General features: G+C 45.5%; 1 protein-coding gene across 2 annotated transcripts in view; it reads right to left on the bottom strand.

Moving 5' to 3' along the window:
• The window catches only part of KLHL3 (kelch like family member 3), a 134608-nt gene that overhangs the window by 18870 nt on the left and 97865 nt on the right, over window positions 1–17873 (bottom strand). For both annotated transcript variants that reach the window (XM_056124384.1, XM_056124382.1), the window contains 2 exons: window positions 12111–12227; window positions 7950–8099 (listed from right to left, as the gene is read on the bottom strand). In XM_056124384.1, the coding sequence (XP_055980359.1) occupies window positions 7950–8099; window positions 12111–12227 (267 nt within the window). The remainder of the gene's footprint in view (window positions 1–7949; window positions 8100–12110; window positions 12228–17873) is intronic.

Below are 17873 nucleotides of genomic sequence, written 5' to 3' on the forward strand. Positions count from 1 at the left end.
CACCTTGGGTTTGAACCTTAGCTCAGCTATTTCAGCCCTGACTTTCAAGATATGTCACAAATCCATTCTTACTCCACCACTCACCACATGGAACTTCATTCCCCATCCCTTAAGTGAACTCTTGACTTGGTGACACTTATCACAAGCATGTAAGAGGAAAATGTGATAAGCCATCACTCTTGAGAACTCTTGGTAATAAAGGTCCACGGCTTCTGTCTCTAGGAGGTGCTTTTGTGCGAGCGAGCTCTCCTATCCTCTTCTCTCTCTCTCTCTCTCTCTCTCTGCTCTCTCCTGCCTTCAGCTCAGTCTCTCTCTCCTGCCCTCCCTCAGCTCAGTGTCTCTCTCTTTCTCTCTCTTTCTCTTTCTTTCTCTCTCTCTCCAGTCTCTAGAAGCCAGCTGCCAAGTCATAAGACAATCAAGAAGCTTATGAAAAGCCCATAGGATGAGTAACCACTGCCTGTAAGAAACCCATGAATGAGTTTAGAAACTTTCCCCAACAAGGCTTGAGCTGACTGTGTCCCCCATTAATAGATTATCTTCAACTTCCTGAGTTGAAGTTAATCAGCCCACAACACCTTTGAGCAAAAACTGTCTGTTGTATGAAGTCAATAGCTTAGGCTCATTTGTAATGCAGAAGTTAAGTGAGACGTAATGAGTAGGTGGCACGATCCAAGTTCCAATGTCCTCATCTGTAAAATTAGGATAATTACAAGTGTGGAAATTATGTAACTGTAAATCAACCTGCCCAGTCTTGACACATCCTAAATGCTCGGAAATTGAGATGTGCTACGATGTGCTACGATCATCACTGTACAATTAGTACTGTGCAGTGGTCAAAAGTATAGGTTATGAGTTGGCCAGACCTGGGTCCCAGTCCTCACTTACTACCACTTAGCTGTGAAGCTCTGGGCAAACCACTCCCAGAATCTTTATATATACATAAATATATATATATGTGTGTGTGTATATATACATTTCTGTCTTATACACAATGAATGTATATGGAAACAGCTCAGAAGAGGCCCATGACCCTGACAGCTCCGCATCCTCAGCCACAGCCCCTATGCCTTGTTCCTCAGTGTCACTACATCTCTACACAGTTTCATTTCATGCAGGGCAGCATCCCTGTTGGCCCTAGCCTCTGCCAGGGTAGATGGTTCTGCCCTATCCCTCCTGTACCCATATCCCCACTTGCATGTGGTCCACCCAGGTTTGTTTCACAGCACCCCATATGGTGCCCCAAGCCCTCCAAGAGTGATTCTCTGAGCACAGGAGCCAGGAGTAAGCTCTGAGCACATCTAGGTGTGGCCCCAAAGCCAAAGAAAAAAGAAAGAAATGGCTCTACCTGTACCATGCCTAGTGCTGCTGGTGCACAGGGCAATGGCCGAGGGATGGGACAAAGTACAAATGACTCTAAGTGGACACGGAGGTCACTTGCTTATTGTCTCCCGCAGGTATCTGAACCAGTTTCTGGGTGTTCTTTCTCACAGGAAACTTACGTTTGATCTTGGAAATAGCTGTAGCCTCAGCTCCTGTGGGAACCCTTCCCTCTGCCTCCATGCTGCTAGGGTCTTACCTACACCCACTGGGGGCAATTAGGTCTGGCCTCAGAATAGTCATCATGGCTCCTACATCTCGCCTCCTGCCTGGCCTCTCAACGGAAGGGTATTGGGTGAGTGAATTAATAAATTAATGGACTGATAACGTGTGTGTTCTTCTAAATACTTTTCACCAAAAACCCTTTTACACCCTGGGGAATGACAACTGGATTTTCTCAATATGGGATCTTGGGCTAGGCAAATGCTCTGTGGGTATGCTACATTAGGGATCCAAGGATGATATGTGGGTAGACGTAACTACTCACTACACCCATGAGAAAACACGTGTGGCGGCTAACAAAGAGTGGGAAAAATCGAGGGGTGATAGAAATGGTCAGTTCTAACTTGCTATGAAGCCATTTCTTCTTGAAGAATATATCTTTCACACATGAAAACATGCTACCGCCCAGCCTGTACCAGCAGCCAGCTAAGTCCCGAACACAGCTCGGTGGCGGAGCACTTCTGGAGCCTGCAGTCTAGTGGCGGGGCTTCCACTCTAGGAAAGCCTCAGAACCTCCCTGAGGGGTCAGCCCAGGGCACTACGTTATCTCCTGACCTGGTTAATTTTCAGAAACCAACAAAGTCCTCAGCAAACTGACCACTCCACCATTAAATGACCTTTTAAACTCACCCTATTTCTACATATCAGCAATAAACTATTAGAAGTTCGACTTGAAGCTGAGCCTGAGCACCACCAGCAGTGGCCCAATTCACAACAATTTCTTATATCAGAATTTTAAAAGAAAGCTTTTATAATAGCACTATTTCAAAAATTGTGAAATAATTACAAATAAAACCTAAAGACCCGAAAATTTTAAGATGGTACTGAGGAAAATGAAATAAGATGTACAGAAACAGAAATATAAACTGGCTTGTAGATCAGAAAATTTAGTATTAATGTTAACTTCCTCTAATTGATCTAAAAATATACTACAACTTCAATCAAATTCTGCCCAAACTTCTTTGTAGAAGTAGGCAGCTGATTCTAAAATGTTTATGAGCATGTGAGAGACCCAGAATAGCCAAAACAACATGAAAATTAAGACTCACACTACCTAATTTCAAGATTTACATAAAGCCCACAATCGATACTACAAGGTAATGTGTGAAGATCGACAAATAGAAATGGAACAGAACTGAATCCAAAAACAAACCAATACACACATATTTGGTTACTTACAACAAATGTGCCAAAGTAATTCAATAGAGTAAGGAAAATGTCTAAAACTGCTGTAGAGCAATTGAATATTCAATACGAAACAAACAAACCTTGACTGTTACCTCACACTGCAAAGAAAATTGTGGGGTCAGGGATGAGGTTCAGTGGTAAAACATTTGCCCTGCAGTGTGAAGGCCTGGCTTTGACCCAAGCACTAATAATAATAATAATAATAATAATAATAATAACAATTTTAAAGAATATAAAAATCACCCAATGACCTAAATGTAAAATTTAAAACTTTAAATTTCTAGAAGGACACACAGGAGAAAAACTTTGTGATCTTAGATTAGGCAAAGATTTGTTATACAAAATACATAAATCACTACAAAAAGCAATAAAATTTAAAACTTCTACTCTTCCAAAGAGATTGTTAAGAAAATTAAAAGACAAGGCATAGGCTGGAAAAATATTTGCACAATATGTATCTGATTATACACAGGTATCAACAGTATGTAATAAACTGTTATAATTCAGTAAGAAAAAAAAATTTAACAAGGATAAAATATCTGAAGCATCACATCACCAAAGAATGCACATGACAGTAACCACATAAAAAAATTCAATAGTCATTATATAAACGCAACTTAAAATCATAGTGAGATACCAAAAAATATCAAATTTTATAAAAATAATAGTACAAGCAGCAGTAAGACTTTACTAACTGGAACTCATACATTGCTGGTGGGAATGTACAATTGTAAGGTAAAGGTAAAGGTAAAGGCCCTCCCGTTGATCGTCGATTTGCTCGAGCGGGCCCAGTAACGTCTCCATTGGAGACTTTGTTGTTACTGTGTCTGGCATATCGAATACTCTCGGTAGCTTGCCAGGCTCTCCGAGAGGGGCGGAGGAATCGAACTCGGGTCGGCCATGTTGGCCGCGTGTAAGGCGAACGCCCAACCCGCTGTGCTAAACCATCTTGAAAAACAACTTAGCAATTTCATTTCAGGGGTTGTGGGGGACCTCCTAAGCAGTGCTCAGGGGACCAATGAGCTATGCATGACTAGAGGGGTCAAAGTTCAGACCTGGCAGCGCTGGGGAAACTTATGAGACTGGAGACCAAAGCAGGGCCTCCACATACAAGGCCTATCTGCACTGAGCTATTTCCCCAAACGTTTTGAGCAACTTTCTATATGTAACTGTGAGTATAGTTACATGGCTCAACGCATCTGTCGAAATCTGTCTGCTGAACCCCTAAAAGGAGTGAGAGTCACGAGTATAAATTATTCTATCTCAGTATATATGAAGTGATTAGAAAACAAATCTGGATCATAGCTAATGGGAGCCTGTGCCTGGACGTGTGGGGCAGAAGGTAATCGGGAAATCGCTGTATCTTCTAATTTTTCTATAAGCCTAAAACTGCTTCTAAACATACAAAGGTTTTATTTTAAAAGGGCAGAAAGTGTCTCAGCAATGAGATAAATGGAATGTTATAGTGTGTTAATCAAAAGACATTTTCTGATTTTTTTTCTTAAAAAAAAAAAAAAGACATAGTTCTCACCTGCTATCAAAACCTAAATAAGCCTAGTGAAGCAGTTTGATATAAAAAAAAAAAATAGGGCTAGAGCGATAGCACAGTGGTAGGGCGTTTGCCTTGCACGCAGCCAACATGGCCGACCCGAGTTCGATTCCTCCGCCCCTCTCAGAGAGCCCGGCAAGTTACCGAGAGTATCTCGCCCACACGGCAGAGCCTGGCAAGCTCCCCGTGACGTATTCGACATGCCAAACACAGTAACAACAAAGTCTCCAATGGAGACGTTACAGGGCCCGCTCGAGCAAATCAATGATCAACAGGAGGGCCTTTTTACTTAGGGTATGGAAGAGTAAAGACACTGGCTCAAACCATCATGCTGCACTTTGCAGGTGAAACGGAGTGACTGATTTAACCCTTCTTTGTAAACATAGTGAAGAAAGCACAGAACTGTTTTGTTATTGTGATGATCTCTGAGGGAACATAAAATCTGATTGTCCTCAAAGAGATTCCCTCAGCATACCCTATTCCTCAAACCCACAATGGGGGTCCTCTCCTTAATATAATCACCCAAACAAAAGCAACTGGAGCAGAGTTTAAGAAGCATGTTGAACATCAGAGACTAACATTAGCCAAGGGTTAGTCAGGGGTGAAGAGCTGTGGTGTCTCTCTATTCCCTCAACAAATTCAAAGGAAGTTATGATTCCAGCATCCCATAAATCACAGTGTCTTCATTCTGAAAAGAGGCCATTTCCTCTGGAGGTAAGATGGCAGAGGGGCAAACAAGAATGGCTCCCCTCAACTACAAGAATTCAGATCCAGAAAGCTGAGAGTGGCGATCCCAGAAGCCACAGGCCAGGCCCAGTCACTCACTGGGCTCTGAGTTTGAAAATTGTCATTTTTGTGGGTGTATGTGATAAAATCTAGATGTCACTTTTGTGAGTGTATACGGTATATGGTACAATCTAGATGTGGAGTCTAGAAAGAAGAGTCAATGGGCAAGCTCTGTGTCACTTCCTCACCTCCAGGACACTCTTCTCAGGCAAAGGTGTCGTTAACCTCATACCATGAAGGCTGGAAACCCGATTCCAAAGGAAAGAGTCACGAGGAAAGCAGCAAGGTCACGTGGAAACCTGGCTGAAGAGTCTGAAAACTGCGCAAAGGGAGGGAGCACATGCTTTGCATGCTGGAGTTCAGGGTTCAATGCCTAGCACCACACAAAACATTTCTGAGAACCCCCTTTGAGCCCAAGGCTGGAAGCAGCCCAGGAGCAGCACCCACAGGTGATGCCCAAACACACACGCCCACTCTACACACACCCTGTCCTTGGTGTGAGGCCCTCTGCCGTGTGCAACAACAGTGCACTTTAGAATCAATATTCTCCAGACACAAGGCCTATAGAAATTCAGATCACAATGAAGGTGTTCTTCAAATCTATGGGACAGAAGAAGATTATTTCATAAAATTGCTCTGGATCAGATCCAGCTCATCAACTACAATATAAGTAGAGGAGGGATTTTGACCCTGGCTTCTTGCACCAAAATAACTTCTAAATGCATCAGTGATTTGAATGTTAAGGAGAAGTAATGAGAGCATTTGAACAAAACGTAGGAGTAATTTCCTATAAATCTCAGAGTAGGGAAATAATTTCAAAGCTTGACATAAAGCATAGCCACTAAAGTGGACGAGAAATCAATCTGTCTACCTACAAGTTTCTGGGGGAAGGGTAGACAGGGTAAGGTGTTTGCCTTGGGAGCAGCTTACCTAGGTTGGATCCCAGGCACCTCATATAGTCCCCGAAATCACCAGGAGTGCTCATTGAGCAAAAAGCCAGGAATAAGCTTTGAGCACAACCGGGTATGGCCTCAAAACAAAACAAAATATTTGACAAAGAAATGGCTGTGATATTTAAAAACTAGAAACCAGGGACAAGGAAATGCTAAAGGGCTAGAGTACATCGTTTCAGTCCCTGGCACCACCTGATTCCCTGTGCACTGTCAGAGCGACCCCTCAGCGCCACACTAGGAATAGTTCCCAAGCACTGCAGGTGTGGCCCAAACCTCTCTCCCCCAAAAGAGAAATTACTGCCAAGTCAATCAACAAATAAGCTAAATAAATAAAATAATGGTACATAAATATAATTTAAAATCACGCACGTATTACAATTTAAATAATAACTTCATTATACTGGTAACATTGAAAATATTCTATTAACAACTAGTGGAGTAGGAAAAAAATATTTCAATCTGTACAGCGAAGTTTTATTTACCCAAAAGTGAAAGTTGTTATATATGTAAGAATATATTCACAGAGGAATGTCTGGGGAAAATTCACTACAATGACGGCTACAGTCAGCCCTGTGTTTCAAAATTGCGGAGTCCTTTTAATATCTAAATGAGCACGTTTCTGATTAAAGGAAGTCCAATTATTTTCAGTTTTGTAAAATAGAGAAGTTTCCATGTGACATTTTAGTAGAACAAAAGATATCCACACGTGACAGGCAAATGAGCCTCCTAGAAAAGGCCCATGCTCCGCAGCCGAGCCTCAGGAATACACACCCAGGTGTACAAGGCTGAGGCCAGGTAAAGGCTGAGACAGGTTCAGAAAATGATTTTAGAAGGTGAAGAAGATTCAGTTCAAATGCTGACTCAGGCTGGAGAGAGATGTCAAATTCTGGATCTAACTCATTAGTTGTGAAGCTCATGGGTTAGTGACTTTATCGCTCTGAACCTTCATTTTCTCTTTGTAGAGTAACTGTGTCTACCTTACAGGGCTGTTGAGGCAATTAAATTAAATATATACATGATGCTTTGAGCTCACTGCTAGGAACTTAGTAAATGCTCACTAAAGGTCAGCTATGTGTACTATTAGCTGGATATTTATAATCTTCCTTCACATTTGATGCACTCTGTTCTCCAGGGCCTTGGAGAACCCACACATCTCCTACATGCTTCTCTAGCCCTGTGAAGTCCTTCTGGAAGCAGCAGTAAAGGGGATGAGCAACCAATGAGAAAGAGCAGGAAGAGAAAGAGGGGTCTTGGTCATTTCCTGAAGCTGCCCACGCCACAGCTGTGCACCAAAGTCACTCACTCCCCACTTTGTTCTCTCGAGGCAGCTGGGACCTCCCCCCAGGTGTAATGTTTGCATTCTAGAAACACTTGGAACATGCAGTCAGAAAGGCCTTTACAGGCCTTCTAGAGCTCTGTCTTCGTCCTGCACGGAAAGGACCTGAGGACCCGAGGGGAGAGGATTTGCAGGGAAAGCTAAGCAGCCATTACTCAGGCAAATTTTGATTTGGGGGTTCCTTCTATGCTCCTTTCTGTACCCCTGGTGCTCCTTACCAGAACCCAACCATCATTTCCTGTTGTGCGGATTGTCGAAGAGCACAATCCACAGAGCACAAGGAGAGGAGAGGGAAGGACTCCAAGTCATGATCAGACCTCCCTGATGATACCAGAGGTTACCTTGAAATTCTTAGGGAGAGAAGACCCCCAAGGAGCGTGGTAGTAGGAGAGTCAAAAGGAACCAGCAGACTCTGTTCTAGGTGGGGAAAGCAACCAAGAAGAAGGGCAGCCCTGGGAGGAGAGACACGGAAGCAGTAGAGGAAGAACCAGGCTCTGGGTGCGAGCCCATGCATGGCAGTGGCCGGGCTGAGGCTTACCTTGGGCAGGCTGACCGGAGTCCGGGGCTTGGTCCTGGGGTTCTTAATCAAGAGCCTCTGGTCTAGGGGGAGGAGATGATACTTCATGGCCTCGATGAGGAAGTCCTTACAGGTGTTGTTATTTTTTATCAGCGCTTCTTCTTCAACTGTCTGGGGATAACAAGCGATAGTCATGCTGAGGTCAAGCCGTCTGGGGCTGTCTCGCTGGGATGAGTAAGTCAACACACTCCTCTACGCCCACACCTGGCATCTCACTCCCAGGGCACTGTAGGAAGTGGGCACTGAGCAGCAACTTGATACAAGCTAAAATCTATGGCATTAGCACTCACTGTCTACTTCTGGTGAGTCAAATGCACAGCAGAGTTTGTTAAATTTAGGCTAAAACAAACAGATATAAAAATCTCCGCACTGGAGTCAGTGAGACAGTACAGTGGGTAGGGCTCTAGACTTGCATGTGGCTGACCAGGGCTCGGTTCCTGCACACCCAGACAGTCCCATGAGCCCCGCCAGGAGCAATCCCTGAGCACAGAGCCAGAAGCAATCCCTGAGCACAGAGCCAGGAGTAAGCCCTGAGAACCTCCAGATGTGGTCTCCTATCCCCTCTCCCCAAATTTAAGCATGACATGCGACTCCTCTGAGACTCAAGTTTCCTCTTCTATGAAATGGGCAAAGCAACCTACAACCTCACTAGGGAGGTGTGTGTGTGTGTGTGTGTGTGTGTGTGTGTGTGTGTGTGTGTGTGTGTGTTTGCCGGTTTAAATGAGAGGAAGCAGAACAAAATAGATTAATGGTTCTGGAAGCTTCCTCCCACATTCCTCCTGATCCTAAAATTGATCTTAACACTGTTTAGATAAATATTGAGAGGAGGTGGTTAAAGAAAAGAGGCAAGAAATAGCAGGAAGCCCTCAGGGGCTCTGAGAGAAAGTAAGTCAAGAAGGAAAATGCATTTCCATTTCCTTACAGTGACCCCCTCAGGGAGAAAACCAGCCAGAGATACACAAGCAGAAAAAATTGTCCAGCACAAAAGTCCCAGTAACTGAAACCAGGAAGCTGGAACTATGGGTTTTTCACCACCCACTCAAGAGCTCCAGCCCTGGCCAGGCACTTGGCAAACATGTGCCTCAGTGCTTCCTGACGGAGGTGCCTCTGACCCTGGGCCGCATGCGTGAGGCTGCCTAGAGGGGCCCAAAGTCTTCAGAGGCCTCTTCACAGATTCTTTGCTGAAGCATCTGGAAGCTGTTGGGCAACTCCGTCCAACTGCTCCCACTGACCAGTGCCTGACTGGCCAGTCAGTACTGGACTCTGGAATGAAAATTAAACTAGACAAGAGTTCCAGTAGGAGAATGAGAAGGGCCACCCCTTCAATTTTCCCAGCCCCCTAGCTCACCATGTATAAGACTTGGCCAAGCCTCTCCTGGTCCTGACTGTACCTAGGATGTAGCAGGGAGCTGGCAGGAAAGAAGGCCTGAGTAGTTCGTGTTTGTTCCCACCCTATCACTGATGCACTGAGTCAGAGAGGAACATATTATACACTTAGAGTCTGCTAAAAAATAATAAAAATTTAAAAATGAGATTCGAGAGTGGAGGACCAGAGTGGAGTGGATGGTTTGCCTGTATGAGGCCCTGAGAACAATTCTCAGCACCCACTGAGCATAACCCAGGTGCCCACCCCCCTACTTGGAATGAACCCTCCAAATAGGGAGGGTGAGGAGTGGGGAGAAAGAAAGAAAGGACTTTTAATAAAATGGTGAAAGTGGATGTCTACAAAGCCAGAGAGGAAGGAGAAATGCAAGAATACTTCTCCCAAAGAATTCCTTTCAGTTCAAAGAAAATCTCCCCAAAGGGAGCAGGAGTCAAGGACTTCGAGTACATCAGCAATATGGAGGTGTGTTACAGTGATGTATCCAAACCACATAGTCAACGACACTGAAAACATGAGACCCAAACTACAACCAAACTTTAAAATGTGCCTGTCAGATTACACACTTACTGCAACATATAACATATCAGAAAAGCCTGGCGAATGCTAGCTATAAAAAACAATACAGCACACCTCCTCCAGGAACCAGACAGTGCTGGCATGGCTTTGCGTACCCAGGAAGTTCATCATCTTCTCCTCCCCCTCCTCCTCCTCCTCCTCCTCCCCCCACCAGAACTCCTCCTCCCCCCCACCATGGGTCAACCTGCTGAGCTGCAGTGTTAACCGGCATCAGTAAAGCAGCTACTAGAACGAACAGAGCTTACTCTAAAAAGAGGCAGTCACGAAAAAACCCATCCAACAGCCTGCATGCCCACTGCCTCTGACCTGTCTTCTCCAGATCAAACCCCACCCTAGCAGAATAACCCAAGACTGAGTCAAGGCTAAGTTCCAGTTGTGGAGACCTGAGAGAGGGCACAGTGGGGATCTGCATAGCCCCTTGGGTCTCTCTGAACCCCAGCTTCACCGCCGTCCTCGCTGCGTAGAGAAGGAGACTGAGGAAGTTGGGAGCCTGTAGGTAGCTGTGGTCTGTTTCCCACGGGACTGTGGGAGGTGACACAAGCCAGGGCCACACAGGTTCCTCTGCCTAGGGGACCTTCTCTCAGGGCAGGACATGTTGCCACCAGGTGGCACTGGTGCACCCAAAGTGCAGAAGGCAGCACAGCACTAAGAGGTGGGCACTGTCCCTTGGTGGGCTAGCCTGGGAAACTCAGGGGGACCCTGTCCTAACTCCTTAGATCTATGCCAACAGTGACAGGAGTCAAGAACCTGGTAAATGCTTGTGAGAAGTCACCGTCCTCTGCCAGGTCAGAAGCAGCAGTGGCGGTAAAGACAGCAGTGGCTCAGCAAGCACCCACAGAATGCTGGAGGCTTCCACAGATTACCTATCTTCCCCAGACAATACCAGATGGGTGCTACTTTTGCTGGAGGAGAAGAATGAGGTCTAAGGAAGTGTGAGTACTCACCCAGCATTCTACGCCCAAGAAATAATAGTGCCAGGCTGCCAGGACCCTGATTTCAAACACCTCACCCTTCCAGGAAGGGTTAGCAGAGGGCTGGTTGGTTGTTCTGATGTTTTCATTTGTTCATATATTTAACTTTTACCCCATGCCTATTCTTTAAGGACATCTACTGCCATTTATTTTGCAAACTAAGACAGGTAACAGGAAGCAGGATAGAGCTCAGAGAAGGCCTAGCTGCTTGGAAGTGTCTGCTTTAGAGCCCGACAGACTGAGATGTGCCGCCTGACCTTGTCTCTTGCTAGCTGGTAACTCTAGATAGATTCCAACCTCTACGGGTCCCAGGCACAAATGTGTCAAAAGGGGATTAGACATTGTTGAATTATTATAAGTATTAGATGAGGAAGTCTGTGATATCACAAAAATACCCAGTCATGGTCACGGTCCTCCCGTTGTTCATCGATTTGTTCGAGCGGGTCCAGTAATGTCTCCATCGTGAGACTTGTTGTTACTGTGTTTGGCGTACTGAATAAGTCATGGGTAGCTTGCCAGACTTTGCCGTGCAGGTGAGATACTCTCAGTAGCTTGCCGGGCTCTCCGAGAGGGGCAAGGAATCAAACCCGGATCGGCCAGGCCAGCTGCGCGCAAGGCAAATGCCCTACCACTGTACTATAGCTCTAGCCCAACAAAAATAGCCATTACTTCCTAATTTTTCTTTTTTTCCTCAGGAAAAACGTGGAAGCAATATTTCTTCTGGATACTTGTGGAGTCTTACATCTTGAAATGAGCTCCAAATTGCCTAACACTAAGACAAAGAGCTAACACAGAAATATTAAGGAAATGATGCCCCTAGCTTTGGTCACCTACAATAAATCACATAACTTTTCTTGGTATATGTTAGGCCATTCTAAATACCTCACAACAATCTGGTGCGGCTCTATTACAGTATCCCTCCAATGGAGAAAAGAAACAGAAACGGAAAGAGATTAAACAAAAAGCTAAAGTTAATAAGTAGTAGGGCAAGATTGAGACTGGTGTTCGATTCTCAAACCCAAGCTCTCAATCCTTACATAACCAAACTACATACTTAATGCACTAGGTTCATACCCACCATTCGTAAAAGACCTCGTACAATCCACCTCCATACAGTCAGGGATGCCCGCTCCCCCTGATGTGTGTGTGGGTGAGTATAGAGGAGTGCGTAGTTCTTCACACAGCACTTACCTGGACAAGGTAATCCCTAGGCAAGAGGGGGAGCCTGACATGTTCCATCAGCTTTGCCATGTGCTCTAAACGAGTTTCTTTCTCATAATTGATCCATGATATCACAGCTTCAAAGACCTTTCAAGAAAATCAACACAGGCAATTTAAGCAAAGAAGCAACTGGTTTCAAACAACTTAGTCTAACTGGTTGAGTAAATACATTCTTTAGAAAAAAATTTTAAGTTATAATTCATTCACAAAGATGTTTAAACTGAAGTCTAATTAAAAAAACTAAAAGACTGTAATGACTAATTCTCTCTCTCCCTCTCTCTCTCTCTCTCTCTCTCTCTCTCTCTCTCTCTCTCTCACACACACACACACACACACACTTGCTACTCCAAATAAAGAATTATCAAAATTCATTGTAGAATAAAATTCTGATCCAACAGTAATTTAAGGGTAGAAATACAGAGCAGTTAACTATGAACCAAATATTATAGACTGCAGAAGAGGATCAGAAGGGCAATGTCAACATCCCTCCCAGCCCTTCCTTTCCTCATTTATCTGCCATGTTTAATTAAAACAGATAAAAACACAATATCCTCTGCCAAAAAATAACTATAATGGTGAATGTGACATTGGGTGACAGCACCTGGCGCAGTTTCTTCTTGGATCTGATCTCTCCTTTGAGGGCTTTGTCTGACTGGATATGCACAAAGACCAGGGAATCTGTAACTAGACCCTTTGATTCAGCATTACTCTGTGTTTCTAAGCACAAGTTACCTACTCAAACACCTTCTTAATAAATAAAAGAACAAATTAGCTCAGAATAACATGCATGGGGGTAGTGCAAGCCAGAACTAAGAGCAGAACTGAGGAAGATATGACAGGAATTTTGGTGGGCAGGGCAGAGTCGAGGTCCTGATCAAAGACCACTGGGTTAGGAGGGAGAGGGCCACTGGGTGGCTCTGCCTTGAAATGAGCTTATCTGTACATCCTTCCACTGCCCTTAACTATAGGCTGTGCATTTCTGTAGGCTGAGAAATGTACCAGCCTGTCTTTGTACCTCCCGCTGCCTGTCAGCCTGTGATGTTCATCACAATAGCAGGCTCAAAGAGATGATGGGCTGAGAGCTTTGCTGAAGTTAATGACCCACAAGTCCTTGAGTAGAGGTGGGATTTACTGGTCCTGGCCTTCCTCATCAATCAGCAAGCTGTCTCCTTATAAAAGCTACCAAACAAGTTGAGTCCACCAAAGCCGATATTTAACCTTATCTTTACTTCAGATTGACTTGTCTAACTGGTTCCATTCAGTCTCACTGTTTACCTACTCAGCCGTGAAAGCCCAGCACTCGGCAACAAGGCAACAACAGTGACCTTCTCAGAGCCTACAGAAGGCCACATATTTTTTGCATTTAGTCTTCATGCTTGAAAAATAAACAAGTAAATCAAGTTCCAAAGAGCTTTAGCCTTCCATGCATCAAAAGTCATTCCCAGCAGGGGACAAGCAGAGGTTAGGGAGAACCAGGGGAGGGCAGGGCAGTTGGAACTCACCGGGCCACCCTCTTCATACGCCATACACATGTTCCCATTGGACACCAGGGGGCAGAGATTCCTGCCACTCAGGAAGTGACTAGCCAAGTACCAAGCCAGAAAGCAGCAGAGCTGGGTTGCAGACGCCTGACTCCAGGGTCAGGCTCTCTCCCATTACTCTCTGCTGACCCTCAAAAGTCTGAAGGCCAACAGGAGTTGGCACACTACATCCCTCAAGCCACATTCAGCCCACTGCCTGCATTTGTAAATCAGAACAGCAGGGCTGGACTGAGACAGTTAAGGCCCCCAAAGCCTAAAAAAATTACTATCCGACCCTTTGTAAGAAAAGGGTAGGGCTGAATTGAGAGTACAGCAGGTAGGGCATTTGCCTTGCACATATCCGACCTGGATTCAATCCTGGGCACCCCATATGGTCCCCGAGCACCTGCAGGAGTGATCCTGAGTGCAGAGCTAGAAGTAATCCCTGAGCATTACCAGGTGTGGCCCAAAAACCAAAAAAGAAAAAAAGAAAAGATAAGGATGTCAACTCCTAGGGTGTAACTCCACTCGGCAGGAAAGCCTACGCCTGCATCCCATGATGAAGCAACCAGTGGCCCCAAAAGCATACTTGGGGCACCCCTTTCAAACGAAAACAAATGCCACCCTTCCTCATGGCTTTGATTTTGTGAGGGATGGAAAAGGTGGAAAGCAGTTGGAAGAAATCTGATTTCATGATTTCTGGCTCCTCGTTCTTCTTACATAAGCAAAGCCTGGGCTGAGGACACAGATGAAGCTGGTCTTCCAAGCCCACACCACTGCTTCCAGGTGGCCAGAATAGGCCTCCTGCAAACTGCATGAGGGGAAGCCCAGCACTTAGCCTACTTTACAAACATGTTCCTAGAGCCAAGCAGGAGACTCAAGTTAACACCACAGGGTGGTGACTAAGATAGGGTGAAAGTCCACTCAGGGATGAGTCGCAGCAAAACAGCACGGAAACACAGCACGGGGGATAAAGAAGTCAAATTTCACCACACCAGGGGCAAGCTAGGCTCCAGCACATGTACCTAACTTGTTACTCAAGATTTGAGAAGAATGGACTGTCTCAATAACCACCAGCACAGCGTTGGGCATAATACAGGAAGGAGCTCTGAAGGCACCAAAAATTCAAGGAAGCCAGGATCCTAGTGTACATTTCATAGGTGTGAAAAGAGTCTTGGAGAGGTTAGCAACTTGTCCCAAGTCACGTGGCCAGGAACAGTGGGCCTGGCTTGTGCACAGACCTCTAAACCCCAGAACCTGAGTTCTCACGCTGTGCAAGATTACAACTCAGTGGCACAGTAGACTAGAAAGACTGGGCAGGCTTGCTGGGAACCTCCTAAGCCCAGAACCCTAAATCTAACCCTCCAAGCCCTCCAGAGAACCCCCAAACCTAAGGATGATTCTGTCTGATTTGTTGTTTCTTAAACCAAAGGCAAATAGGAATGGTGTGAACTGTAACCCCAACGCTTTGTCACCCATATCCCACAACAGCTGGGAGCAACGGTGTGCTGGAGCTGGAGTGTGCTGCGCCTGTTCCTTCCCTGCATTTGTAGTTTGAAATCAGCCTTGGTGGAAATATTTATACCATGGACATTAGCACATAAATCAGCAAACAAATCAGAATTAGCAGAATGTTTTGTTGTTGTTGTTGAGTCAGCTGTTAAACACTTATCAACCTATCACGAGTTTGGAGATTTCCTCCTTTGAAGGGTCCCAGACTTACTGAGCCAGTTACACTCATCTTTCCCACAATATTGTCATCTGAAGGTTTCGTGTGACACTTTAAAGTTCTTTCTGATAGTTGCAACATTTCAGACTTACAGGGGCACTAAGAAGCAGCCAAAGTCATTCACACGAGGGAATACTGAGGCAGAGAGAGAAAAGAACAGTAGCACATTACAATCAGCAGCCTCCTCACGCCCTCCACAGCCCAGCCCAGCGTGCAGCACTATGTTCATTTGCTTTCATCTTTGGTGAGATCTGTCATCCTGGGGTGACTGGAAGTTCCAAACAGGCAGGGACCTTGATGATCAGTTTGATGTCTTTCCTGAGACTAATACACTATCTGCCACTTAGCACTCAATAAATATTTTTCTTGAGAGTGAATAAATTAATCAAAGCAGCAATGATTAAGGGCACGGCTCTCTTCCTACAGCAGCACCCTGGCAGTTATCTGACTTCATATAAACAAAACATGATGCCCACATGTGACATCACTCCTGACTCTGCGGTGTTTACCACTGCCTAGAGGCAGCACAGATTTTCACTACGATGCTCAAAGCAGGAGGACAATGAGTGAGGAGCAATGACTGACAGAAGTGTCTAGGAGCAGAGAGACAACTACCAGAGCACTAACCTACAGAGACACACAGGACGAAGAGCTCCTTCTAGTCAACAGGTGAACTGAGCTTACTCAGAAGGAATCTGTTCTTTTGGCTTCAAACACACGAAAGGGACATCCTGCCCCCATATTAGGATTTGAGTCATACTCAAAAGCAAGACATATGCCTCAATAAGGAATTCAAGTTGGGGAGCTGAATGGAAGCTCAGGTGATCATCTGGCCCTTTGTGTGGAGTATTTTGAGCACCAAGTCCTTGTGGTCAGTGTGTCCCAAACTGAGCCTCAATATACTCCCCATGGGCAGCAGGCTGTCCTGTTTGTCGTTTACTTGGGATGGGAAGTAAAAATTTCATCATCAAGCAACTGGATCGCACACCAGGCTCACACCATATTTAGACTAAAGGTTTGAGCTGGCATTATCCATGTGGTATGGGAACACTAAAGAAAAGAAAGGTAATACAGAAACTATTTTCAAACCAATAAGCATGGCCCGCTGGAGCTCTGCCCCAGTCCAAGCCCCTAGAACCCATGGACATAAACCTCTGAGATGGACTCAAGATCACAGATTACAGATCACAGATCATCCTGTTATTCGTCGATTGCCTCAAGCAGGCCCCAGTTACGTCTCCTTCATCCTAGCCCTGAGATTATATTCAAGGCTCTTTAGGAGAATGAGACCCATCATTGTTACTGGTATTTGGCATATTGGGTACGCCACGGGGAGTTTGCCAGACTCTGCCGTGTGGGCAGGCTCCATTCAGTAGCCTGCCAGTTTGTCAAAGTAGGAATGAGATGTTATAATAAGGTTCCGGGAGCTGGTTTTTATAGTCTCTGAGTCTTGGCCGCTGATGGGATTACACGGCGCCAGGGGGCCAGTTGGTGGGTGTGACCCCCGCCTACTGGAATTTGGAGGATCTGGGTGGAGGATGCTCGACTCCAATCCGAGTAGGCTTGGAGATCTCGGCCCCGGAACCCACGTGGCTCTGTCCCTCTGCCGGTACCTTCAGGTGTGCGGAGAGTGGTCTCAGCATGGTGGTGGCTGGTCCTGGAGGTCTTCGGCTGCCGGGGCACTGGTCAGGGCAGGGAGGAAAGCTCAACCCACTCCCCTCCAAGATCAGCACTAATAAAACCAGCTGCCCAAAGTCAAGTCACCAATATAATGACAACAGAACAGCTTGGGGCAACCAAGGAAAGGCAACTCCAAGACTATTCTCCTCAGTGTATTCTTTAGAGTACCAATGCTTCAATGTGAGGCACCCGCAGCACCAGATTGGAAACATTCTGTAGGAAAGGGGTCAGGGAACAAATGAGGCCGGGGAACACCTCCCATCACACCCCAAGTCCCCTTGAGAGTGTCATAAAGCTCACATAAACCATCAGTAGCTCCTTAACCTGATACCTTTGTTCACCTGTTGTCTCCTATGTGTATCTTACAAGGGAGCCCTTTTGTTTTTTAACCTCAATACCTCCAACAATGCCATTTTACAATATACAGGTAAATTCTTAGCTGGAAAAGTCCATCCCCACTGCAACCCCTTGAGCTGTCTAACAACCCTTGATTCTCATCACACAGGTCACGTTCCCCAGCACAATAGTGTCTTCCAAATCTTCATGTCCTTATTCCTCCAATTTCTTCAGCCTGATAGCTTTTGAAACTCCTACTTCCCTTCTCCTAGTTTCAGCCTGAGTACATACTCCCATATGTATTCCCTTTACCATGAGGCTTTTCCCACTCACCTCAGCATGCTTGCCTTGAATCTTGACTCTACAGAAGCACTGCAACTAACTTGTTGGCCACATAGTACGGATTCACATTTTCCCTCTGCCCCTGAGTTAAGCTGAGTGCCACTCCCCTCCACGTTGGGCCAGGCA

This window comes from Sorex fumeus, unplaced genomic scaffold, assembly GCF_029834395.1.
Source record: "Sorex fumeus unplaced genomic scaffold, SorFum_2.1 ptg000051l, whole genome shotgun sequence".
Classification (NCBI taxonomy): Eukaryota; Metazoa; Chordata; class Mammalia; order Eulipotyphla; family Soricidae; genus Sorex; species Sorex fumeus.